Source organism: Bacillus rossius, chromosome 1, assembly GCF_032445375.1.
Source record: "Bacillus rossius redtenbacheri isolate Brsri chromosome 1, Brsri_v3, whole genome shotgun sequence".
NCBI classification, from domain to species: Eukaryota; Metazoa; Arthropoda; class Insecta; order Phasmatodea; family Bacillidae; genus Bacillus; species Bacillus rossius.
Window position 1 is genome coordinate 114,044,286 of NC_086330.1, and position 26,888 is coordinate 114,071,173.

Here is a 26,888-nt window from a genome sequence, read left to right on the forward strand (position 1 = left end):
CCACGAAGTTCGTAGTGCCGTCACTCGACGCGACGCGCAGTATTACTTTCGCCAGTCGGTTCAGAAGCCGCGCCCTCCCGAAGGTCAGGACCCTAGCTCGTCGCTCCCTGCACTTCCTCAAACAACAACCCTCCCGCCTCTCTCCACGTTGGGTGACTGCATTTCCGTGGCATCGTTCTGTTCCTGTGGAAAATGTCTACCGATGTTTCACCATACAACCATTGCATAGGCCCATAATGTTTAGTAACAAATTTTGTCACTTTGTCAAATTTGAGCGCTAATGTTCGTGTTTGTGTTTCCGGACGTGTGTTGCTTGTTTTGGCATTCCCTGTCGCCCATTAAGATTCCGAACAGACTGTACTGTCTTTGCTTCCACACAACACCTTCCAAGAAATCTTGCAAGGAAATTAACATTGTGGCATATCCGCTTGACACCCGACAGAGCCAACGTGGATGGTCTTGTTGAAGACAGGTGCGCCGTTCACGATGCCTCAATATTGGGATGAAAGAGGGAGGCGAGGACTCGTAAACACTGCTTACTCATGTTTAACTGTCCTTTCTTCCCCTTTATCCCCTTTTTCAGAAAAATTGTACGAACCATTTTCTCCGCAAATTAAGTAGAAAAGCAAAGGGTTAGATTAAATCCTTAACAATAACTGAACACTCAAGTTTGAGGAACGAACACTTTCCACCAATGTGTGGTGACTATATTCGTTAAAGATCGGAATACTAGGAATGAATCGTTGTCTGAAGAATTTCTTGAATGTCACTGCAGGAAAACACTACTTCTTGCTCCCCCCCCCCTTCCCCTATTAAACTCACTCCCAGACAAAAGATAGTGGTGGCCCCAACCACCCTCTCAGTTAAGAGCTTCCGTCGCCACTGCTGGGACAGACCTGGCTTTTCCAGCTGTACAAGAGAATGGATGATAATAGAAAGAAGATGAGAACGGGTGGGGGAGGCAGCAAAGATTCTTTGGGGTGGAGTGGGACAGCGAGGTCATTAGACACAAACCTACGTCACAGCTTCGGGGAAAATGGGGGAAGGAAGAGGCCATTGCCCGGGCGAGGTACCGTCCCGCAGTTTGCCTGGGAGATCTGAAACAGCGCGGCAGTAGCAGGGCACGAACCTGGGTCCTCTACAGCCTGACACACGCGTAGTTGGCAGTTAAGAGACTGTTGCTTGACTCGTGCCGCTGGTTAACATTTTAATATTAATTCCTATACCATTTTAAAATATAATACTTTTTAAATTTGATTAAATGTTGATTTTTTAAGAACATTAATTAGTGTCCATTGACAGTATTCACATAGAGGTAATCATTCTAACAGAAAAAATAATCCAAATTCAAACATAAACTATTATTTCACAGGAGAAACTAATTGTAGTAGTTCCATAAAATTATGTATTATGCCCAAAAGAACAAAATATTTTCATATTAATGTTGTAAAAAAAGATGAAAAACAATTTAAACTAGGTGTATTTCAATTATTACTCCTTAAAAAAAAAAATTATATTTTGGGAGTCTGCTCTTGATGAAATACAAAACGAAAATATAATTCCGAAATTCTCATTCCATATATTACTTTACAAACTAAATTTTTTTTAGATATATTTCAATGTACTTTCATTGCATCACAACGATGTGTCTAAAACGTTTTCGCTCTGTGGCGTACATCTGGCAACAGAGCACACCGAGGAAAGGGCAGCGCTGGTGCACTGGAACGAGAGCAATGATGAGGAGACGCGCTAAGATGAGAGTTTCGAGTTTAGTTTGGTCTGCGACCCGAGGGAATACAACCGCGTTTCGGGAAACGTCCGCCACGTTCTCTCGCTCGCCGACCACCGAGGATCATAGCCGGGGCCGTCGAGAGGGAGGCCCCTGTTGAGTTTCCAGATTTTTTATAATTAGTGATGGGTCAAATCACAATTTTCCCGAATCCGATACTCCAATTCGAATCCCCCAGAGTACTTGGAATATACCCTTCGAATCCGAATCTAGGTCTCAAGAGTCAGAATAAAATAATGTACAAAAAATGAAAAATATTAAATATGGTGTTGAAATAATTGACCCTTTAAAAGTTTTATTCATAAAAATAGGTTTCCATAATCAATACGCATTGTAATTTGATTTATATAATTACCTACATCTTTACAGTACAATATCTTGGGGAATGGTAACATATTGTTACGAATTATTAAAATTAAATATTAATCGTTGTTTGAAAAATACTGGGTTCATAAATGGATAGCCCAATTAAAGATTCTACAACACAGTTTTATTGATTGCCAATGTTTACATCACTAGCAAATAATCTTAAAAAGTGTTTATTCCCTAGTCACTCGTTTTTTACACGCCACACACCACGCTGGGCCGCACCTCTGGAGCAACTCTCGCCGCAGCACTCCTCATGGACCTCCGTCACGGGACTCCGTCGCAGCAGCACTCCGCCGCCGCCGTCGCACTTGCCTTCACCGAGGATCTACTCGACACTTCGCTCGGATCCGCTCGACGCTTCGCTCGGGACTCTCGCCGCACCCGCGGCACTATCGCACGGACTATCGCTCAGACTCCGCCGCACCCGCGGCACTATCGCCCAGTCTATCGCCCAGTCTATCGCCCTGGAACTGAACTCTCTCGCCGAGGAACTCTGCCGCACCGCGACACTATCGCGCGGACTCTCTCACCCCGGAACTCCGCCGCACCTGCGGCACTGTCGCCGCGGGAAAAAAAACTCTCTCGGAGTCCGGCGTCCGGGGCTTATATAGGCCCAGGCGCCACTTCTAGAATTCACGAGCGCGGTTGGGGCCAGTCGCGTCATTCCGCGCCGACCCGACGCCAGAATTATCGAGACAGGCGTCGGCAGCTCGCGCGGCGACCCGCGGAACTCCCCACAGCTGCCAGGTGTCGGGTTAACGGCGCCGAGACAGAGCGCCGCGCGGGGAGTGGAGGGGGCAAGCGACGCCCCTTGTAATCCACCAGGCACGCGCGGCATGTCTCACGTTGTGCCGGCCACGTGACGTCAGTGGCCGTGCGGGTCCGCCAGCCAGCTCCGAACCCGCGTGCACCGCGGCCTTGCTTACGTTCGTAACAATACTATGTATGAAGAAAAAATTGACCTAGTACAGTTCAGAGGTTATCAGTGTTGAATTTTTTAAATTACATTATTGCCTCTGATATTTTTCTTAAAGTCCTTTTTCTCGAATAATAAATCCTTCGAATACTAAGGATTTATTGGTGTTTTGAGTATTTGATTGGCCCATCCCTGATTTAAATTCAAAGGTCCACCCTGACAGGAGGAAAATTAAAAGTCTGTTGTTAAAAGAATTCATAGGAAACCTTACAAGTAATTGAATACGCACAGGTATATATTGGAGGTAGGTAGGGTCTGAAAATACAAGTGGCGGGGGGGGGGGGGGTCTCCCCCCGCGACAAGCAGGCCCGTTGTCTCCATGCGAGGGCGGACATGAGGCGCGATGCACGTGGGTGGTCGCCAGGCCGAGACCCACACTCCGCTCCCGACGAGGGAAGGGCAAGGAGAAGCGGGGTGTCCGAACCCGGGTGGTTTTTCTCCTCTGTTCACCCCTGGCTCCTGTGAATTCTGCCGGTGCTCCATCCCCCCTTCATCCGTCAAGATACGTTTTAATAGTCTGTAATCATCTCGAAAAATTCTTATTTAAATATTAAAAGAATGATATTTTAGAAACGAAATATTTTTTTTAAGGAAAGAGGAGGGGGGAAATGTTATATGCATTGCCTAATATTAGTACACACTTATGGTCCTCCTTCAGTATTTAACTGTTTTGAGCAATCATCACGAAAGTCATTATTCTACAGGAAAAATTATTTTAGGAACAAATTCGTTTCAATATGGTTGAAGACAAAACGTTTGCTATAGGTAAGTAAATGGAAAAATATTTGTTTACGGCAAAACAAATATTTACTGGCTGCAAAAAGCTTTTCTAGCAAACTTTAACGGGTAGTAAAACTGATTTTGTTCTCTGCCAAATATACATATATAGTTGACTTGGTAAAATCACTTTGTTGGGTCACAATTTTATTTTATTTAAATTTTTCTTGAAATGGGGAACATTGATTTAAAACATTAATTGTCAAAATCAGGTCCAAAGTCGGGGTTTAGTTTTTTTCCCGAGTTTTTTTTATCTGAGCCGTGCTGCTATCTGCCAGTGATGGTGGCACGCAACGTTTACGATTCAGGCAGCGAATTCTGGCGGCGAGCGCAGAAAGTATGTGATTCACGTCTAGAAATGTCGGTTTGTACTTGAAAAGCGAATATTTTATTGATCAATACCATTATCACGCTCGGCGTTATTTTAAAGAATTCTACTTTCAATATCGTGCCCTAGTGTTTCGTATTAGGTATAAATTTATTGCAACATGAACATAGAACACGTGAATTTGCTGGTTAGCGAGGTTAGTTGTTCACGCATCACTGGCGAGTTCTGAAAGACTCTCTGCTACGAAAGAACTGCACGTATGTATCTGGCCGAATGCACAGACGTGTTATGGGGAGATGTACGCACCCAGCGCCGGGGGAGCCTTCCTCTTCTTCTTGCGGGTCCAGGTCTCGGTGACGTCCTCCAGGGCCAGGTTCCAGTGCTTGTCGAAGGCCGCCAGGTAGGCGACGCAGTGGCCGCGGATGCCGGCCATGTGCCGCGTGTACACCTGGCGAACAGCGCGGGCACACGGTGCTGGGTGCTCGTCTGCGCGACGCGACACGACACGACACGACACAACACAACGACACAACGACACAACGACACAGTCGTTGCCCACGGTAACAAAGCAGCGTTCGCCCGGGGAGAACGTGGCCCAGGGTGTTTACGAGAAACCACAATAAAACCGAAGTAATGACAACCGGTCCTGGATTAGAATCCCAGTCCTCTGGGATGCGAATCCGACGTCTTACTGCTACGCCAACTCGTTGCATTGTAACGTGTTAAGGGCCCCGCCTACATGCAATAATGACTTGTTTCACCTACATTTGTATAATGTTGAGGAATAAAATAAATAATTTAAATTACAAAAATTAAAAATATAATTAATTTTATTCTGATTTCTAACTAAGCCTGTGTTCTCGCTACTGTGTTTTCGTTCCCGTTCCGATTCCTGTGTGTACTGTGTGTTCGTTCCGATTCCTGTTTGTACTGTGTGTTCGTTCCGTTTCATGTGTGTACTGTGTGTTCATTCCGTTTCCTGTGTGTTCATTCCGTTTCATGTGTGTACTGTGTGTACTGTATGTTCAGTGCGATCTTTTGTTGAATGTGTGACGTTTCGTTAAATGCACGTATTCAATGCTGTAGTATCTCTAATTTTTAATAGTCCAAAACCTCTTTGTCTTGATAAATACTTTTTCAGGGATTCTTGGTTTTCTTGTAAGCGTAAAACATGTTACGTGGGTTTAATTGAATAATTAGCTGGAATCGAAGAAGGTCATGAGGTTCGAATAAGACTGGTCTATATGTCTGACATTATTCATGACCCGGTCTCGCGGTTCGAAAACGCTTGGTCTATGTGTGGATGGCTTTGTACATGAACGGTTTAGAAGTTATTCTAAGTATCGAAAAACTAGACTTTCATGTAAGGCATAGCGGCACTGTATTTATTTAGTTGGTCAGGTATATTGTCTTGAGTTGTTTTTTCGTAGAGTGAATGATTAATAAATTCCACGAAAGGTAGTGGAAAACAGAATATTAAATTTATTTAACATTTAGTTACACCTGTCACTGGTCAAGAATCGAACAGAGGACATGTATCCATCGATTCAATATGTAAATTCATGAGTGATTTTTTTCGGTGACTTTGGGAATTTTTCCCGAATCTCTAGCTAAATAATTACATGATTCCAAGATGGTGTCCAAATTTCCGAATGGAGGGCACCTCAATAATAATAAATGATTCCTGCACTCTAGCGGGTTAGAATAAAACTAGCATGATGGTAATGCACTCTATAAGACGAGTATACACACAAGATGGTGTCCTCCAGCAGACGAAAACAATATGGTGGCAATGTCCTCTAGCAGGTGATAGCTCCTGGTAGCATGTACTGAACACAAAATGTCGGATCCATGATGGTCGTCAAGGTCAAAGACAAATTTCAAGGTCAAGGTCAAATTTCTAGGTCAAGGTCAAAGTTCAATGCCAACAGTCGAGGTCAAAGGTATGGTGAACAAAAAATTATACTAACATGACATCGGCCACTCTAGCAGACGAAAACAAGATGGCGGCATCCAGCTTACGAAGACAAGGTGGCGGAAATGACTCATACCAGCTGACGATATATACCTTGGTACTGGTGGAGGGAGGTCAGTCTGTAGGTGGCTTCTGTGGAGGAAGGATCAGTCGTTTTTTATTTTTTCTCTTACCGGTTTCGAACCAATTGCGGGAATATATCTAATCAATCAGTATTCTAATAAGTTAATTTTTTGATGAATTTTGAACTTTTTTTCATTAAAATCGGATAATAAATAAAGATTTTCAAGATGGCATCCGTAACGATAATTTATACAGTGGTGACATAATTCAAAATGTGGGGTGTGACGTAAGACGTTTTTATTACTTTTTATTGATAATTTTTAATTACATTAATAAATTACTGGTTTACTCTCGCCGGAAATCGAACCGAGGACCGAAATCGTTTAAATAACTTAACATTTGAAGTAGGCAATTTTTAAAATATTTTTTGGAATTTTTTCGGAATCTAGCATTGAAATAACGGATTTTCAAGATGGTGGCCGTAACGATAGTTGCAACAGTTACGTATTAATACAAGATGGCGGTTCTGTCTCGAACAGGTAAAGATATTATTACTCCAAATTTAAAAAAAATTTCAAGTCCAAATATGCATTTATTTTTTTATAAACCTTATTTAATTTGCAGTCTGGTAATTGTTTCGATGGTCGTGCGGTTAAAGGTGTATGTTTTTCAACCTAAAGATCAGAGCGGCAATGGTTCAAATCAGCACTTCCAATATATTTTGCATAACAAATTAAATTTAATATGTCGATAAGGACCATAATAGCTCTGGTAGGTAATGGAACATCGGTTTTATGTGATGAGACAGAGAGATGCTGGCGCTCTCTAGGAACAAACAGCAGAAACAAAGTCGACGGTATCCAAGATGGCGGCCTCCAGCGGAACAGAAAAAAAATCAAGAGCGATGCTGACGCTCTCTAGGAACAAACAACAGAAACAAAGTCGATGGTATCCAAGATGGAAGCCTCCAGCAGAACAGAAAAAATCAAAAGCGACGTTGGCGCTCTCTAGGAACAAGCAGAAACAAAGTCAACGGTATCCAAGATGGCGTCCTCCAGCGGAACAGGGAAAAAATCAATATGGTGGTCGTGACGAAAATTTCATCAAGAGTGAGTGGGGCGCTCGATTTAAAGATGGCGGATCCAAGATGGCCGTCAAGGTCAAGGTCATCCAAGATGGCCGCCGTGACGTCATCGGAGATGTAGGTTTCAAGGCAGAAGAAACCGCCACACAAAAAAAAAAAACCGTACACTCAGCTCCTCACCCTTAACCCTGTGCCCGGACATACATTCGTATACTACTCCAACACACTTTTATTTCAACGAAACTACGTATTTTAAAACGGCAACAAGCTTTTAGAAGTTAGTTCAATTAAACATTAAACAGAAGCTTAGGGTGGTATTCCAAGATGTTAGGGTAAGGTAGCGAATAAGCACTGCCTTGTTGGGATACAACCGTAACCTAACTCGCGGGCCGTATTCCAGAACGTGTCCAAACCGTATCCCAGCAAGGAATCAAATCGGCAACCGTTTAAATAAACGATTCCCTGCGCGAGGCTAGAAACTGAGTATTCAACAGATTCTAGCGGGAGTTTCTCAACCATCTATACAATTGTTACAGCAAAAAATACTAGATGTAGCAGCACCATCGTACAAAATATACCCTGTTTCTAATTTTCTCAAGTACTCTTTAAGTTGCGATTATTTCCCTATCATAAATTTCATTTGGCACACCAACATGCTTGGTACGTCCCCCGATGATCACGAATGTGACCTACCTATACACCAGTTAACGGCGCCAGACGAGGGGTCCGCTATCTGGACGAAATCAACTAAGAAGTGAGCTCTTACGCAGGCGCGGAATTTGGGCAACAGATCGGCAACGGATAGGACACCAAAATCCGTTCCCTTCAAAGGGAAGCGAAGTAAGGTACTGGCCATGTTCTATCTTGCACTAGGAATACGTTTATGGCACGTAAAGTGTAGCATATTCAACACCAAAACCGTTATTTTTGTGTCTTGGAACACCGGCCTTAGTGTTGAAATGGCCAGGGGCGGAGCGGGGGGGGGGGGGGGGGGGGGTTAGGGGTTCAAATCCCCCCCCCCTTAGCACCAAATCTTTAATTAATTTCTTATTCATCACTCAAACAAATTTCATATTAAAATTAATAAAAATTTTACCATTAAAATATTTAAATTTAAGTACCGAAAACTGCTAAATAGCACTATTTGACACCTTAAAATCCAAATTTTCCCGGGGGAGGACCCCCGGGCCCCCCGCTTCAATACGGGGGGGGACCATGCTTCTTAACACCCCCCATACACAAATCCTGGCTACGCCACTGGAAAGGGCCGGGTGTCGAGTCGCGACTTGAAAGGCGTGCAGGCTGTGGGCCGACGGCGCGACACCCGTGGCAGCAGCCTCTAGGAGGATGTGCTCGCTGTCGGCGCCCGGCCGATGGCTCGCGATACGGCGGGGAACCACGGAAAGCTTTCACGGGGACCCCCCGGGCCTCTATTAGCCGCTCCCGGGGATATCGCGAGACACGGCCCGATGGCAGGTGGAGACAACCTGGCCGTCGCCATACAGACCACTCGCCATACGACCAGAATATCACACGCGATATGGACATGCGCCATTGCTGGTGTTCACTCTTCCGTCATGGAGAGACCACAAGAATGGACAAGAAACACGAATACAAGCCCAAATCGGCCGATGTCAAATGTGCGAAAGCATAGGCAGCACAGAAGGAAAAAAAATATCACGGCACAGAACGAAGTAGGCCCTAAGACGAGGCAGTTGCTCTTAGGGAAACTACAATGTTCGTCTGTGCCGTCGTCGTTGTGTTGTACAGAATATACGTTCTTTGTATCATCGTCGGAGTCGTCTGTTTGTCGCTGTATTGTCCAATGTTGTTGTTTGTTTTTTTGTGTCTCGCTTGTATTTCACTGACTCGTCGTTGTCAGCCCACTGTGAAGAAATGTTGGTCGGGGCAGGAAGTTTCAATAATGTCGGGGTCGGGAGCTTGGACGAACTCGTGGAGTGTATGAGATGCTAGTAAAGAGTGGAAACTCAATTTTATTAAATCTTCGTGTTTTTTCTTCGTAATTGTGCTACAGAATCGCATACTTGACAAACATGAATGTGTGTTTTGTCAAGCTTTTAATTTACAGTAAATGGGTAGCAAGTCAATAACTTGCCTGTTTTATTCATAAACTATATATTTAAATGCTATATTATGTAGGTATACAGTTAATAGTCAAAATATGATGTATGCAATCTGTATGAAGAAACTAGGGATTTTTTTTCGTTAGCATGTGGATTATCAGCCACGCAATGTATTTACAGGGCATTTAACATTTTACTTAGCTAATATGACGATGGTATATTGAATAAAAGCATATCAGTGTTGTTTAGTCTTCTTTTCTTGTGACATACTGTAGATATTAAATTCACGTATATTTCACAAAGATTGCTATCATTGAATCCTTGCAGCTAGCACGCCAGTCACTTATATCACGCCATGTTGTCTTCTTCGTGTTGCCAAGTTTCAACACGTGATAAAAATTAAAAGCAATTAAATTTCTCAAGCTTAAAAGTAATAAAATTTTGAGGTGATTTAAGGGTTGAAAATAAATAGAACAAAATATTTAATTTCTTAGATATAAATAAAATACAACACCTTGAAAACATGTATTTTTATTTGCAATGTTCCATTTAGCGGTAAGCTCTTATGCAAACTTGTTCACTGCTACATAGGCCGGTATTCCAAGACACAAAAATAAGGGTTTACGTTTTGAATATGCTACACCTGTAGCATAAACGTATTACTAGTGCACAATAGGACAAGGCCAGTCGCCTATTTTTAAGGTACATATTTTGGTGTCCTATCCGTGACCTATCTGTCGCTCGAATTCCGCGCATGCGCAGAGCTCACTTTTTCGTTGAATTCGTCCAGATGGCGGACCCGCGTCTGGCGCCACTAGCTTGTACATAGTCATTTTTGTGATCATCGGGGGACGTAAAAAGCGTGTTGGTGGTGCCAAATGAAACTATATGATAGTAAACCTATTCTGAAATACATTCTGTACACTTTAATGGCCGTAACAAGAAATACTAGCAAATTAAAAAGAACTTGAAAAAATTAGGAAAACTATTCCATTATTTTTGCGATGGTGCTGCTATCTCTAGTGTATTATTTCCGTAACAATTGTATCGATGATTGCGAAACGTCCGCTAGAATGCTTTGAAACCAGTTTTATAGCCTCGGGCAGGGCACCGTTTATTAAAACGGTTGCCGATTTGTTTCCTCATTGGGATTCGGTTCGGACACGCTCTGGAATAGGGCTCGCTCCCAACAATGCGCTACAGAGGCAGGGGCAGCAGGGGCAGCAGGGGCAGCAGGGGCAGCAGGGGCAGCAGGGGACAGCGGGGACGGGACAGCTCACCTTGACCCTGGCGCGCCGCACCATGCAGTCCCTGAGCACGGCCAGCGGTCCTTCCTGCGGCTCGTCCATGCGCGTCAGCACGTTGCGCTCCCGGCGCTGCGGCCGCTGTGACGTCACCGGCCCTGCGGACAAGCCACGTGCCGCGTCCCGCGCTGTACGGCTACTCACGGTGTCCAGTGCTTTCCACTGCGCGTCGGGATCACGACATGTCAGCCGATTTTATTTCCTTTCACACTTTTGTGAAACGCGGAAGTTGGGTGTGATGTTTAAAGCTGGATTATTGTATCTCCTACTGATACAAACGAATTTTTAATTAAGTTTGTTTGGTGTAATCGTAGTTTTCTTTTTAATTTTTACCCTGTCAAAATCAATGTTATGATTGTAGTTCACTTACGTGCCAAACACATATAAATCAACTTATTTGAGCCTTCAATGTTAGAAATTTTCACCTTAAATTTACGAAAAAAGTTGGTTACTAATTATCCATAGATCTTCGTAAACTTAACGGTTTTTTCTTCCGCGTGTGTGTTTACCTTGTTTACAACAGAACACAAAACTCGGAACTCCGCATGTCAAAATCAACTTTTATCATTGTTTTCTTCAAAGCACAACACAAATTTACGTCACCATATTTATACTACATGTAGTATTTACAATGATTTTACACCAACCTTTAACCTGACAACACCATTTTTCGCAAGTGGCTGGAATAGTCGTATCCAACGTTTACATTATCTCTAACCACACGATGACGCCCTTTTGAAACCATATGCACGGTTCTTAGCAGTAGAGCCAATATTGCTTTTAAAATATAAAAGGTTATGTTGTCACTCTATTATGATATATTTGTTTTAAAGAAGACCACGATATATTGTTACCATACTTTTTTTTGTATGTACCTGAATAACGCCCGAACTGACAACTTCTTGTACCCGAAAGTACCCGAATTTATAGGTGTGTCCTCGAAATGTGTGGACTTTAGCTGGCAACACTGCGCGCTCCTCAGTTGCCAGGCGGTGTGCCTGTGGTTGTCAAGCCAATGCTTTTTCTATTAAGGATAAATGTGATTTTAAGTTAATACTATTATTTGTTTGAATATTATTTTCTACCAAATTTAAATATTGAGAGTAAGGCTGAATTGAAGTGATTTGTTCACGTTAGTAGATACATATCGCAGTAAAAAAAATTGTAACACATAATTTTTATCTTTTTACGTTTAGTCACTAAAACTTGTTTAATTGTTCAAAACTAACTATCACTACTTCAACCACAGACTGCTCCACCGTTAATTTTAAATAAAACTGCCTAGTACCAAAAATACTCTCGGTTCCGTTGAAGACTAGTGCCGAAATGCCTGGTTCTGCAAATCGGTGACGGTTCCGAGTCCGCACCTCCCACCCCGCGGTCCCGCCGCTTCAGGCGATGACGAGGTCTGTTCCACTGCCGACTGAGCAGCGAGCATGTTGGAGCCAACTTGCGAACCTGTACATTACGTGTATCACTGACAGCGCTGATACAAGATATTAGAATGCACCTAGCCACGAGCCCAAAGTAAGAAAACAAAAAAAAAAAGAAGGTACCTGCATATTTAAACACGAAGAACCAATTAATTTGTAGAGAAGTATAGAAGTTATCAGTAAAATAATAAATAACAGTTGCTATTTTACTGAACGACAACACTAATATTCTCCATTTGTAGATTAAATTGGTCCAATAAGACGAGGCAATGATGCTTCTTTTTTATTAAACTTGTTTTTTATTTGTTGAATGCAATCGATTACGATACTGCCATTTTAAACTGAAGTAGTTTAATAAAGATTAAAATAGAGTAATTTTTTTATTTCAGTAGAGGGGAGGGGTGTTTAATACTGTTGACTTGTGGAGTTTGAAAGCTAGGGACACTTTATTGTCGAGAGACACTTTTTTTTACATAAACTTTTAAATTCCCCCTTCTCCCAATTGCCCCGCCGTCCGCGAGGGATGTACATTCAATAAAGGCTACGGTGATGAACTTCCCTTGGCCTTATTTCGCACCGGTACGTCGTGTCGAAACCCTCGTCCGCAGAGTAACGCAACGTCAGCAGCGGCGGTAAACAAAGAATCCGAAAACAACGTACACAAAACAATGGGACCCACATATCAAAACAAGAGTTGTCAAGCACACTGATATTCCTTCCAATGAACGGCCCAGCCTGCCCGGGCGCACACGCAGTGCGCAGAGCTTCAGAAGAACCAACTGATCGAGATACCCGAGTGGTGTGTGTTCAAGAACACGCTGGGTGTTGGCGTATTTCTAGAAGAGAGTAAGTGGTTAAAACACGTGTTTTCAGAATAGTTTGTATGCGTGAAACACCCGGTAACAATACTTGAAAGCACTCAAGGGACTTGCATTACACCTTTATGTTGATTTCTTCGCAATATAATGTTATGGTTACCTCTCAAATTAAATAGTTGTCCTGTGCACGACGAGAAGACTGCGCGCCAGTACACAGCCAGACACCGCGCTAGAAGCACCAGCGAGCGTCGCACTTATCGTACTGCCTCACTACACAGATACGCACCTGAACAGGCGGGGACTGGGTCTCGAGGCCTCATTCGCTATATTAAGTTATGCCACTTTCTTTTTTTTTCTTTTTAAAGGGCAATTCCTACCGATGGTTTACTATAGGTATAAGCATTGTTTTATACGTTTTGTTACAAATTTTATCACCGGTTATATCTTCACGTTATATGTTTCTCGCCTATTTGTAGAACGTCATACTTTTGGTGTGACTAAATGCGTCGCGGCACTCTTCAGAAGTTCGTTCTCTGTGATTCCGCTGCTCGATAATGCGCGCAAGTTAATTTCCACTGTCCCGTTTCTTAATAAAAATCTGTAATCAGTAAAAACACAGGAAATTCAACTCGGCAGTCGTAAAACCATTTTCCATGCTAATTTCCGACATGTTGTTACTTCCAATCATATCAAAGAAAACATTTTGCGACAGCGACAGTATTTGCAGTGATTATATAAATTTGTACAGTTAAACTTAATCCATACGCTTATTGTTCCATTTTTTTTTCTATTATTTGCAATAAGCCAGTTTTTCCAGATTCAACTTCAGAGTCGTGTCAAGTATCTACTTTGTTTAGACCACAAGTCGTATTAAAGTTTTCAACTACCCAACACCGTAGTTTGTTAGTCGATTTGAATCAACCTCTTTACTCTATCTCTCTTCAATTGTCTCGTCAAGGCGGAAGTAATTAATAGGAAACATGTCCATCTTGACTTCATTAAGGTTGCCTTATTCACTGACCAAGACTCTTTTTACCCACAAATTTTTATGAAGAAATGTTTCGAAACTGGAATTATAGAAGTAAACGTAATAAATAGCTACTAATGAAAATTGAAAACAGCTACTAATGAGAATTTTCCTGACTTTTACATACATCTGGCGACAATTTTTTTCTACAAAATTCGAAATTTCACGCTTGTAGAGTGAAACAACGGTAGACATAGTCGTAAATAAAAACTAATAACATGTTAATACAACAACCCATCGTCGGGGGTAGAGACGAGCCTTAAGACACGGAGGTGAATGCTTTTGATATAGAAACGAGTCTATTTAAATAGTATGCAGTCATTTCTCCAGGTTAAATTATGAATCCAGCCCAAGGTGCATCACAGGGCCGCGCATCTGTTGCATTCAAAGGGGAGTTGGGGGAGGGGGGGGGGGGGGGTTAAATCAACGCAAGTAAGATTTTTTCGTTCTCTTAGTACATTTTTCTTTGTTTTTTCTTTGTTTGCTGACCATATTCCTGTTTCGGAATATTTTGTGGTGTTCATATCCTTGTTGACAACAGCAATTGTTTGCTTAATTTTGTGTGTTTTTTTGTATCTTTTTTTGAGAATTTTTATTTTTATTTTTATTTATTTTATTTATTAGTTTTTCTTCAACAGAAAAAGTTCTTAGCAATGGCGTATGTCCAAAAACTTACATCAAGTAACGCAAGTAATCGCTGGATAAGGAGCTTGTAGCAAAGAACCAGATGGTTACGCAATTATTAATAATATTTTTACGTACAATTTATTCCTGTTTAATGAATTTTAAATATCTGCTAACATCGATACCGGCCAGGGAGGGTGGGCCCCTGCAGAACCGACAACTGGAGAAGTGCTCGTTCGTGCAGCGGCGCGGGCGATTCGGACAGCGAAAGTCAGGTCCCACCCTTGGAACGAGAGCACTTTCACCGTGTCGCTGGGAAGCAGCCGGTCGCACGGAGCGAGCACGCCCGGGTGACTTTCCTTCTATTCCTCTGGCGCGGGGACGCTGCCGTGGCGGGCTGCGCGCCGACTGCACTGCAACCAGCAGGAGCCCTCCATCGACTACGTCATGCGGTACCAACGTTATGACAAGGGAAAATTATTTATTTTTTATTATTAGAACTTTCTTTTATTATTATTATTCAGAATAGTGGTAAAAATAAACCCCCATTAAAAAAATATAACCATACTTGACGCAAGATAAAATAATGTATAATATAACTATAAATAAAAACATTTTTGTCGTCACACCCCTTGCCGCTAGGATATTTTTCACTCTCTCGCCTGCGGGTATTAGTCTCTAGTGCATTTGGTATTATATTCCACTAACGGACTGGACTACACGCGGTCAATTCAGGCTCGCTTCAACAATTAAGGGACCCGCCCAGTCAGGAATGTGTTTGTGTTAGTGAGGCGGGATGATACGTGCGACGCTAGCTTTTGCTCCTAGTGCGGCGTCGACTCTAAGCGCAAGGCTGTCGACTGGTGCGCAGTCTTCTCGTCGTGCATACAACTATGAGATCTGAGCGGTAACCATGACTTTACGTGGCGGAGAAAGGACGATAAAGGTGTATTGCAAGTCCCTTAAGTGTTTTCAATTATATCTATCGGATGCTTCATGATTCAAAATCATCCAGAAAAAAACACGAATTTTCGCCATGTTCACTCTTCTATAAATACAGTTTAAAACCGAAATACAGAAACAAAACTACTCATCCTCCCTCAGTGAACTCTTAAATGGTTTTCGTAAACAAGAGCCCACTCGGATATCTCGAGCAGTTTTCAAATCGCGTGTTTTCTTCTGAGGCCTTGAACAACCTGTTTGTGCCTAGATAGGCACATGTCTACAGACCACTCAGCTCATGGTACTGCTATTTGGACGTGCGGCAGAAGGATTCTGAAAATACATCATAATGGGGAGATAGAAAATGAATGCCGTGAAATTGGTTGTAGCTAAAGCAATTATTTATCGTTTATTGTTGAAATTTTGCTTCCGTTAAATCATTGATCATTCATTAAGAGATTTGTCAAAGTCCTTTAATATACGTAGTTATAATAGTATTATTTTACAGTTGATGTCATTCCAAAACATATATTTAAATACTAAACGCAAATGACTTCGACAGTTACTATTATCTTTAGACATTCCATTAAATTATACACCATGTTTTCAGTGGCGTAGCCAGGATTTGTGTATGGGGGGGTGATAAGAAGCATGCAACCCCCCCCCCCCCCCTCATATTAAAGCGGGGGGTCCGGGGGGGTCCTCCCCCGGGAAAATTAGGATTTTAAGGTGTAAAATAGTGCTATTTTAGCGGTTTTTGGTACTTAAATTTAAATATTGTAATGGTAAAATTTTTATTAAATTTAATATGAAATTTGTTTGAGTGATGAATAAGAAATTAATTAAACATTTGGTGCTAAGGAGGGGGGGGGGTTGAATCCCTAACCCCCCCCCCCCCCCCCCCCCCCGGCTACGACCCTGCATGTTTTAACGAAGCCAAATTTTGAAACTCAAACGACAGAAAATAGTAATAGTCTAAGAACTGTGATTGAGTCTTTCGGTTCTTATCTCTCCTCCTTACGCAAGGCTTCCGAAAACTGTTAATTGAGACGTGGAAATGCTGTAGACGCACACACACAGGGAGACTGGCCACCGCTTGAGTAAGACGCTGATTTTCTCGTGGACACGAACCACGCGGATTTGGCACATCCTACAGCGGTATTCCAAGACGTTCTGGTGAGGCAGACAATAAGCGCTTCCTTGTTGGAATACAACTGTAACATAACTCGCAGGCCGTAATCCACAACGTGTCCATACCGTATCCCAGTAAGGGACCAGATCGGCAACCTTTTAATAAACGGTGCTCTGCGCGAGGTTAGAAACTGGTTCCAGAGCATTCTAGCGGACGTTTCACAACCACTGATACAATTGTTATGGCAAAAATACAGGGATAGCAACACCAGCGCACAAAAATACAACCGCCTTTATAATTTGCTCAAGTACTTTTAAAGTTGCGATCATTTGTTGCTATGACCATTAAAGTGTACAGAATGTATTCACGGATAGTTTCGCTATCATAAAGTTTCATTTGGCACACCAGCACGCTTGGTACGTCCCCGATGTTCATGAAAATGACTATATACGAGTTAATGGCTCCAGACGCGGCTCCGCCATCTGGACGAAATCAACGAAAAAGTGAGCTTTGCGCATGCGCGGGATTTGGACAAAGGATCGGCAACTGATACACACCAAAATCCGTTATCTAACAATACTGCACTGGCTGTGTCCCATCGTGCACTAGGAATACGGTTAGGGTACAGGTGTAGCATATTCAACACCTATACTCTTATATTTGTGTCTTGGAATACCGGCCTATGAGTCTTTTTAAGGCTCGATCTCACACGCCATGTTGATTTTTCTTTACTTTTTATCGCAATTACTATCAGTCAAGGTCTCTTTCTGGAATTCCAACACGATACCTCTCTTGGATTTGTTCTTCTGTCACCAGTATTTTTAAAGCCTGCGCGATTTTATAAACTCATTATGTTACACTTAGTAATTATTCATTGAAAATACTAGTAATAAAGCAAAAAATTCAAAGGAGATATCATGTTTAAAGTTCAGAAAGAGTCCTTAAATAACAGTAATTACAAGAAGGAGAAAAAAAACTTTTCGTTTGATATCAAGCCTTAAAGACGGCCTTGCTCGCGATGTTTAAATTTAATTTTGTTGGTTCTAGATTTGTATGCCTTAAGGCGTGGTTAAAAAAAGCTATAGAAACGGGTTCGCCGTGTTATCCAGCTGTAGAAACACAGGATTTGAACATATAATGAGAGCAACCATGGCACAATTAGTCACCTGAATTTTGTTTTTACAATCAGCGGCTAATTTGTGGAAAAATTAGCAACAAAACATAATTCAAATCCTGTATAGTGGAACATGGAACATACGTAAAAACCGATCTAAAAATTTATTTCAAAAGAATTTTAAAAAATTTGAGTTTTCATTAAGTTTCGTCTTTCCTCGCCATATCGGTTTATAATAAACTATTTTCATGAAGTTTTTATATTATTTTTTAAAGACAAATTCTACTGATGTCTCACTACTTCTGTAGCGCATGTTATGTTTTGATTCCAGATAATTGCTAATATTGTCAATTATTCAGGAACATGTTCAAAACCAAAACATGATATTTTTACTTTTTCGTCGTGATCACACAATATAAGTTCGTTTTCTGTTCCCACCTATGGGTACAGTCCACGATACTTAACTTTTATAGTCTCAGTTTTCAAATAATTTTTTAAGAAATTCCCGCGCGAAGTGATTTTAAAAAAAATGCAGCCCAGCACGGGCTGGAATGTGCGATGGAGCAGAATAATGGAGCGTTGGACGGAACGAAGACAGGTCTCCGCGGAGAGTGCGAGAGAGAGACCCACATCAGAGAAGGAAAGAGAGAGAGAGAGAGAGAGAGAGAGAGAGAGAGAGATGGCATCGTCGGAACCGCAGGTGTGAAAGCTTAGCTCCGAGCACCGCCAAGACTGCGAGTGAGAAGCGACATTCCTAAGCTGCAGAAAGATACAGCGCTGTGGTGCTCTCGTTTGGTTTTTAAGTCACTTTATGACTTGCAAGCAAGAGAAATATCAAGTGAGTCTTATATCAAGGTGCCCACACAAATCTGAAATAAAATTTCCCTGACCTTCCATGACCAACATTTCAACCTTCCCTGATTTATATATATATATATATATATATATATATATATATATATATATAAAGTAAATTACTTATTTTGCGATTTTATGAAAGAAATAGCCAAAATACAGCCTCTACCATTTCCATAGCTGGTCGAGAATTTTAGACCAAAAATTAAAGTTCAAACATAACGTTGGATACTCCATTTTATAGTGTGCATGACTATGCTCTAAAACACCCTCTCAAAAAATTATTTCACAGTCTGGGTGATGGCAGACGGTAGCATGAAATTTACACCTAAAATTACTACCATTGGGTAATTTACATGACTTTTACAGGATCCCAGGTACTTTACCTGACTTTTCAGAATTTCGACAGCCTGCATATGAGTTACAGGTCAAAGTGGCTTGAGCGCAAACTTACAAAATAACGCCTAGACTAGGGGGGGAGGGGGGTAGTCTCGTGCCAAACTTACACATAGTTTTATGTAAACTTAACAGTATTAAATTCTGCCACCACGCCCTTTTTATTTTATCTTTAATTTTCAGAAAACTACAGATTAATATTATATGGTATTATTTTCACATCTCTATTTCCCCTTCGATTTAAAAATTATAAGCAAGTTTCGGTGTTTTCGTCATTTACAAATACATAGCCTACTTAGTATAGTTCAAAAAATATTAGTTTTTACTTGCGCAAAAAAATTTCATCACCATATCTGCAATAGTATTCAAGTGATTACATTAATAAGACCATCGTTGTTATCTCACTTAAGAGATGTAACCGTAGAACACTCTTTAAGTTGACGTACGCACTAACACATAGTAGCAGCAAACTAGAGCAATAGCCAGTAGCACCAAGCATTCTTGCCATAGATGGGACTTGAACCCATTCCGTTTTAATAACTCATACTGCTTGATGGTTATTGTCATAGGCAGACATTTCATATGTAGTCATATTCCTCAAATTTCTTTACAAACGAAAATGATACATGAATAGTTCACCGTCACTAACAACTTTATTGCACTGCAGATGATATGAACTGTTGTGTAAGTTTTGACTAACGTCATCAATACAGAACACAAACGTAATTTTTAGCCCTCTTCGTGGAAATTTTTTACTATTAAAACTCTGTCTTAACACGTATTTACGAGCTCGAGCTCGAATTCGCAGTGTCACTTCTCTCTCTCTCTTTTTCTTTCTTTCTCTTTCTCTCTCTCTTTCTCTCTCGCTCTCTCTCACTCCCCTCGGGGTGAGAGTTTCTCTCGAGTCACCGCTGCTGGGTCACGTGTTGTTTCCGAGGCGCAAAGGAGCCGCCTTCAGCGAGTCTGACCTCGAGCACGGGCGTAGATAGCACGTCTCATCCTTAGGTTGCCGTGCGCATTTTCGTGGCCATTTACTGTCTCTTTCCAATGCGCAATATCTGCTATTAGCGCTGTCCTTGTTTTAGTGTGCTCTCTTGCCAGATATATGCAAACAGCACAAAAGTTTTAGACACAACTTTATAATTTATAAAAAGTTTTTAAATGTATTAAAGAAAAAAATTATTTTTATGAGTAAAATATGTAATGAGAATTTTGGAAATAGTTTCTTGTTATACTTTATCAAGACAATTTATCAGAAAAACGCCATCTTAGTTTCAACCATTTTTGTCATGATTTTACTAAATATATTTCAATATTATAAAGTTGTGCACTGATCGACGATAGAAATTAATTAATGGAATGTTTTGTTATTAATAGTGACCGATTGCTACAAATAGTTTGTAAAATAATAACTGATGTTTAGAATTGATTTTTTTCCTTCTTTCATAATGTACCTATACATCTGTAATAACTAACAAAAAACACTATTTTATGGTCATAAAATTTGGTAACATTTAAAATATACCAAAACTTATAATTACCGATAGTATACGAAAGAATAATGGTGATGTTAACAAGCTGGGTAGTATCAATCTGGCAACAGTGGGTGCAATTTGCTCTGCACTGCAATAATAAGAGTGAGACAGACTAGACAAACCATCCCCGTCCCCTCAACACAATCCTCACAACTAAACTTTCGCGGCCAAGCAATTTTCAAATCTACTAACGCCGCCAGTTTCGTCTCGTTAGCTCACCGTCTGGACGAATGCGTCACATATTGAAACGTCACATAATGTAAGCTTCCCTGAGGGGGAGGGGGGTAGACTCGGATTAAAAATAAATTTTTACAATAATGTGGATTTTAAAATGTTGTGTAAAAGTGAATTTATCTTACTTATATAAAATTATTTTATTTTTGAGCAACATTCACAAATCGACCGACTGGGCCTAAAGAACCTTTAATAGTCGGGCAGCAACTGTGGACAGTCCTGTCCAAGGCCGTCGCGGTGGAGGAGGGGGGAGGGGGGGTTGAATTCCGAAATATTTTTTATGCTTCTGTTTACCTTGATAGGATAAAAACTAAAATTATATTGCCAATAAAATTTCTTTAGAAACCTTACATACAAGTTATACTTTTTTTTTCAGATCACATTTACAGATTACGTTTGCATAGTAACTTTAGCTTATTTTTTATTGTGGTGTTTGAGAAATTGTACTAACTCTATCAGTGTATTTCTAAACTTTATTCATAAATGTGGGATTGCTTGCCAAGAGGCACGCACGCAATGGAACCATAACTTAATTATTTATTTCCCGTCCACGCTCAAGAGGCAGACAAGGGCGTAGTCAGGGAGGGGGGGGGGGGGGCAGAGCGGCCATGCCCACTCCCCCTCTAAAGAAACTCATTAACCAGCTTCAAATATCGAACATATGGCTCAATTTATAGCCACTGAACAAGTATTAGGACACAATCATAAGCAGTAGTACCAGTGTAAGAATCTACTATTTACAAGTGTGTCGTTTAATTTAAAAATATGTCGTTTTGGAAAAAGGTCATCAGATAGCCAAAAATATGTATGAAAGCATCATCTTTTGAAAATTATTCTGGAGAAGAAACACCGAACCAGCCACTGCTTTTCTGTGAACCGCAAAGGGGGAGAGGGGTATTCTTGTTATAGCTTGTTATACGTAGCTTGGCTACGTCCACGGAGGCAGAAAGGGCACAGCGACGCGGTCCATAGCGGAGACGGAGCGATGCAGGCGAGCATCGTGTGAAGTTCAGCTCCGAGAGTCCGACCGGGCCTGGGGTGAATGACACCTAGCGCTGCGCTCCCGCGAGCCGGCCCCGCGCCCGCCCCGCCCGCAGGGGTGAATGACACCCCGCCTACTGCGGTGCTCTCGCCCGACGCCAAGCCTTCCTGGCAACGAGTCTTCCACGTTCTTGGGGCTACAGCTTAAGATGCTAGTATTTCGTGTTTTTGCACATCATTTTCAATAACTTCATAATATAACAATATTTAATTGTTTACAAAAATACCTTAATGTTTTTTTTTACGAGTGTAAAGGTAATATATTATGTTAGTCCTAGCATTCAGTATAGTTTTGGATTAACGGTTGTTCTGTTATCTTCGACTTAAAACTACTTATTTTTAGTATATTATTCGTTAATTCAATAAAAATTAGAGTTTCCTGAAACCACAGAAACCTGAGCAGCTACTTTAGGGTGTTGGGTAATCCTATTTTTTATTGATTTATGAATGATATATTAAAAATAATGAATCTTAAGACGAATACCATACACTAACAGTTAATCCAAAACTATATCACATGATTTTATGCTTTAAGTACGTGCTTACTGTTATGAAATAACTGCATATAAATTCGTAAGAACCATTAAATAAGGACTTGTTTGGTTAAAGAACTTGTGAAAATTAAATATGATTATATTAAGAATTTATTAAAACTATGTGCAAACACGAAATATTAGAAGTTAAATGATTTAGTATACTGCGTCTCTCATGCCAAGTTAGTTAGCTTATTTTCTTGCCTTTACTTTTAAGATATTTTCCTGTATTTATTCCGATAGCTCTATTGCTGGGTCACATATTTCCTCACTAGACATTTACTAAACGCTATCTCCGATCTGTAAACGAACTCGCAAGTGATCATGCCAATATTAATTATTAATAATCAATATTAATTAGCCACGACACTCGATTCACGCGCAACTCTATGCTGGCCATGCCCGCACATTCATCCAAGTGTTTGTCAGGATCTGCAACCACGAGTAGCAGGCTCTGGAATGAACTAGACCAGGCGACAAGGCAATCAAAAACCTAGCTAATTTCAAACACAGGCTGAAAAAAAAAATCTTCGAAACACCTACATTGTTACACTTTGCGACTTACCTACTGTTTCTATCTATGTGTGAATGTGCGAGTGACTGGTTTAAAAGTAATACTTATAATCTTTTTTTGTCAACGCGGGATTTTTTTAAAGTGTTAATTACTTTCCAGCACGTGTATGCCTATGCTCAGCTTTTAGTTACCTATAAATGAGCTATTTGGTTAAAATTTGGTAATGGTTACCTCTTATCTTTAAACATTTAGTTAAAGCTTAACTTTGCTTTCTATCTTATTACCTATGTTATCATCTGTTATGTTTATGTTAGGTTTATTTTTGAAAAATTTTAATGTATGATGTAATAGCAGGAAATGTGGTTAAGAGTAAGAAAAGGCGTATCGCCTTAACTTCGCCACCAATAAATACAATAGTAAATAACGAACATTGTCATGACTTTTTACCGCTATTAGCTATATGATATTTAGTAAATATGTTATGAGAAAATTTGAGACAAAACATAAAATGCAAGAAAGCTATCAAGATAAGTTTATAGGAAAAAGTTCTCAAATAACAGTTATGACAAGATAATGAAATAACCAACATGACTTGTGAGACCGTAAGATGTTTAGTCCGTTAAACGTAGGGTCGTTCAGTTGAGTAACAAGGAGATGGCGCCTTTTGACGTCTTTTTTGCGATATCAATCTACCCTGTAAAGGAGAAAACACAACACGAGGTACAACTTACATATACCCAAGACGTTGCATCTAGAGCCGCTAAGACAGCGTGACCTAGCGGTCAGAGCGTGTGATTACCACGATGGCGCCTCGGCTTCAAGTCCACTTAGTATTTTTTTATCGATTTTTCATCGATAACGTGAACATTCATATTCATTTGAACTATATTAACAGCATTTGGAAAAATGTATCGTCTCCTATGTTAAAAAAGATAAATTTATGCTCATCATTGATTCGTGGGGCGGGCATGATGAGATTTTTCACAGTGATAGTGGCGAAGCGACTTGCATCCTCAGATTCATCCCACCAAAGTGTACGCATCTTTGTTTGCCGTGCGATGTGTATTTTTTACGCCAGATTAAACGTTTCATGAAAAAAAATTGAAAAATGCCCCTATTACAAGAACAGCGGTAAATAGTCTCGCGCGAAGACACCATCAAAATAGTACATTCATTATTTCTTCGCCAACTGAGCGCTCCAAAGTTTACTAACATGTTGAAATACTCCTGGTGTGCTGCAAAACTGATGAAACCACGAATCACATTCCAAATGTTATTTGAAATATGCTTCCCTCTATCTTATTAAAAAAGGGGGGTTGTCTGTAAAGTCGGTTTACGGACGATAATTTTACGTGATAACGTCATAAGAAAACATTGATGAAAAATTGCATACTTTTTAATTGTCAAATATTATTTACAGTTTTTTGCAAATTTAATTTAAATAATTTGTTTAAATATAATCACGAACAATTAGTTAAAATGTCCGCCTTAACCTGTTTGATATAATAGAAGATTTTCTCGCACGATGGTTGGCATGCTCGGCTCAGGCGGAACGTGAAAATTTTTCGTGCCTGCAGCCGGTGTTCATCGATTTATAAGACGTTATCACGTCAAAAAAAGAATAGTTCATGCAACTCTGCCACAGCTATACAATGCGGTATGCTGCAAACAGAACATTTGATTTACGTGTTTTTATGATAATTATCACCCACAAGTGTGAACCAAATTTGTAGAAAATAAAAGTGACAGAAATGTAAGTATTGTCACACTTTGGCATGTGTTTTAAACAAAGAAATATTTACAGTGGGATCGAACCCCCAGCGTCGTATTCAGACGCTCTAACTAATGGGTCACGCTGTCTTAGCGACTCCAGTTGCAATGTCCATTTTTGGGCACATTTAACCATAAACATGATCATCGTTTAACGTTCTTTCTAGTGGCACACAACACTAAGTATACGATATGTCCAAAATGTACATATTTTGGGTAGAAAACAGTTGAGTAAATAAGTGAGGTACTCTTCAAAACTCTTTAAAATGCTCTCATGAAAAATATGGTTTTAATGTGACATAGTGTATTACGACTCCGAGTTACAGATATAAGTTGTGCCTCTTTTCTCGATCGGCTATTCCTCAAGAAAAAAAATGAGTTAATTTTTCTACTTTACATGGTAAGTTGCTATTGGCAAGTACTTCACTCTCGCAAAAGCTCATAGCAAAACAGCTGGAGCAATTCAGATCTTGGCATTCTTCAAATCCTAAAAATGCTTCAAAGCAAAAAAAAAACTCAAAATTAAAAATACCAGTTATGTACTCAAGCTGCTGTTATTACAAGCCAACACTAGATGAAATGCTGGCCAAATAAAAAAAAGTCCTCGTATTGCTAAAAAAAAACTACATGACACTATCGGCCGGCACTAATACGACACATAAACTATCAGTCAGGCCACTTAAGCGACTTAAATACGACCTCTGAAGAAGTCATGATGGCTGCAGCGATAACGCCACTAAACCCTTCGAATCGGCAGGGTTTGAATTAAGATTGCAAGAGCCGTTCCCCATGAAAAATCAGTCGATAGTGTGCGTGTGGTGAACATGTTCCCGCTAACTTGGATTATTTTTACTTATTACGCCACATCTCGCAACATGTCAACACACTGCGTGCTACTTGCCAGAGATGTGTAACATCTAACCTCGGGTAGGAGCAAATTCATCTGTACTCATGTTGTAAATACAATTATACAAAACTCGGACACGAAATTTAACGTAGAGTTCTTTAAAATAATTCCCAGCGTGATCAATACACGCAAATTGTGTTTTCAACTACATTTCTGGACGCGAATCACGCGTAGTTTCCGCACCCGCCGCTAGAATTCGCTGCCGGAGCAGCTACGTCGACTAACAAAGCATTCGATTTGGAGAGCGAAAGTTAAAACTATATAATGAATCTGCTCCGATAAAAGAGAAAAATACGTTTTAAAAATACCAAACCCCGACTTTGGACCTGATTTTCGACAAGGAATTTTATTAATATACTGCTCAGCTTGTTAAAATTCAGTAAACAGTTATGCTGTCTTTGTGAACTTTGGTTCGCTCCATCCGCCACAGATGGCAGAACTGTGGTTGTTACACATTTCCGTTCTGAGTGCCGTCGCATTCAGGAAATTACTCCCACCAAGTGCCGTATGCCGAGAGCTAAGATGTTGCACATCAAAATGTTTTCAGCAGCATTTTGATGTGTACGAGATAGCAACTCCCGAATAAGTCTTCACTGGGGCCGCTGATACTGTCTGCATCTGTGAGTCAACCCCCGGGATAGACGGACAATGTCGCCCACTTGAAATGTGTCTACACTCAACTTACTGGGCACCGGCCGACTAGTCGTAATGGCGGCATTTCTCCTTGGAGACGTTCGGACAAGGCTTGGCCGAATATGACATTTCATTGGCCCTGTTATAACCGCATCCATCTCGGCCTGGGAGGTACTCATTAGCTTACGATACACCAGGCAGATGTGTGTCTGACTAGCTCACCGAGAGTGCCGTGCCATGGGTACCAACACAAACAAGTAAATGTTTGCTCTGACCTTGTAAACTATATGAGAGTATTTTAGATAAATAAGTATAATACTTTAAATAATCTTTTAGTATCACGTCCCTAACTGTAATGGAAGTTTTTAATTCGAAACAATATTATGGGAAGAACGATGACTTGGTAATTTGATTTCCGACGGGGTCGAACCCTATTTTTCGCAGGTGGGAAACGTGGCGGACGTTGCCGTGGCCGGTGGGTTTTCTCGGAGTAATTCCATTTCCCTCCACTAATTTCTTCCGTCGCGTCGTTTCGGCAAGCTGGTTGGAACGACATATCTATCCCTCGGTAGGGCAGCCAGCTCCTATTAGTGTCAACCTCATTCCATCCATGTAGACCCTGCGTTATTGT

The 26,888-nt window shown here is 40.8% G+C and overlaps 2 protein-coding genes across 9 annotated transcripts in view; one reads left to right on the plus strand and one right to left on the minus strand.

The window, feature by feature from the left end:
* Window positions 1–26,888, plus strand: part of LOC134542448 (ecdysone-induced protein 74EF-like) — a 507,486-nt gene that overhangs the window by 350,109 nt on the left and 130,489 nt on the right. The window lies entirely within an intron of this gene.
* Window positions 1–26,888, minus strand: part of LOC134542433 (U7 snRNA-associated Sm-like protein LSm11) — a 195,055-nt gene that overhangs the window by 162,573 nt on the left and 5,594 nt on the right. For all 4 annotated transcript variants that reach the window (XM_063386702.1, XM_063386691.1, XM_063386674.1 and 1 more), the window contains exons 3-4: window positions 10,726–10,847; window positions 4,546–4,687 (exon numbers count right to left, since the gene is read on the minus strand). In XM_063386702.1, the coding sequence (XP_063242772.1) occupies window positions 4,546–4,687; window positions 10,726–10,847 (264 nt within the window). The remainder of the gene's footprint in view (window positions 1–4,545; window positions 4,688–10,725; window positions 10,848–26,888) is intronic.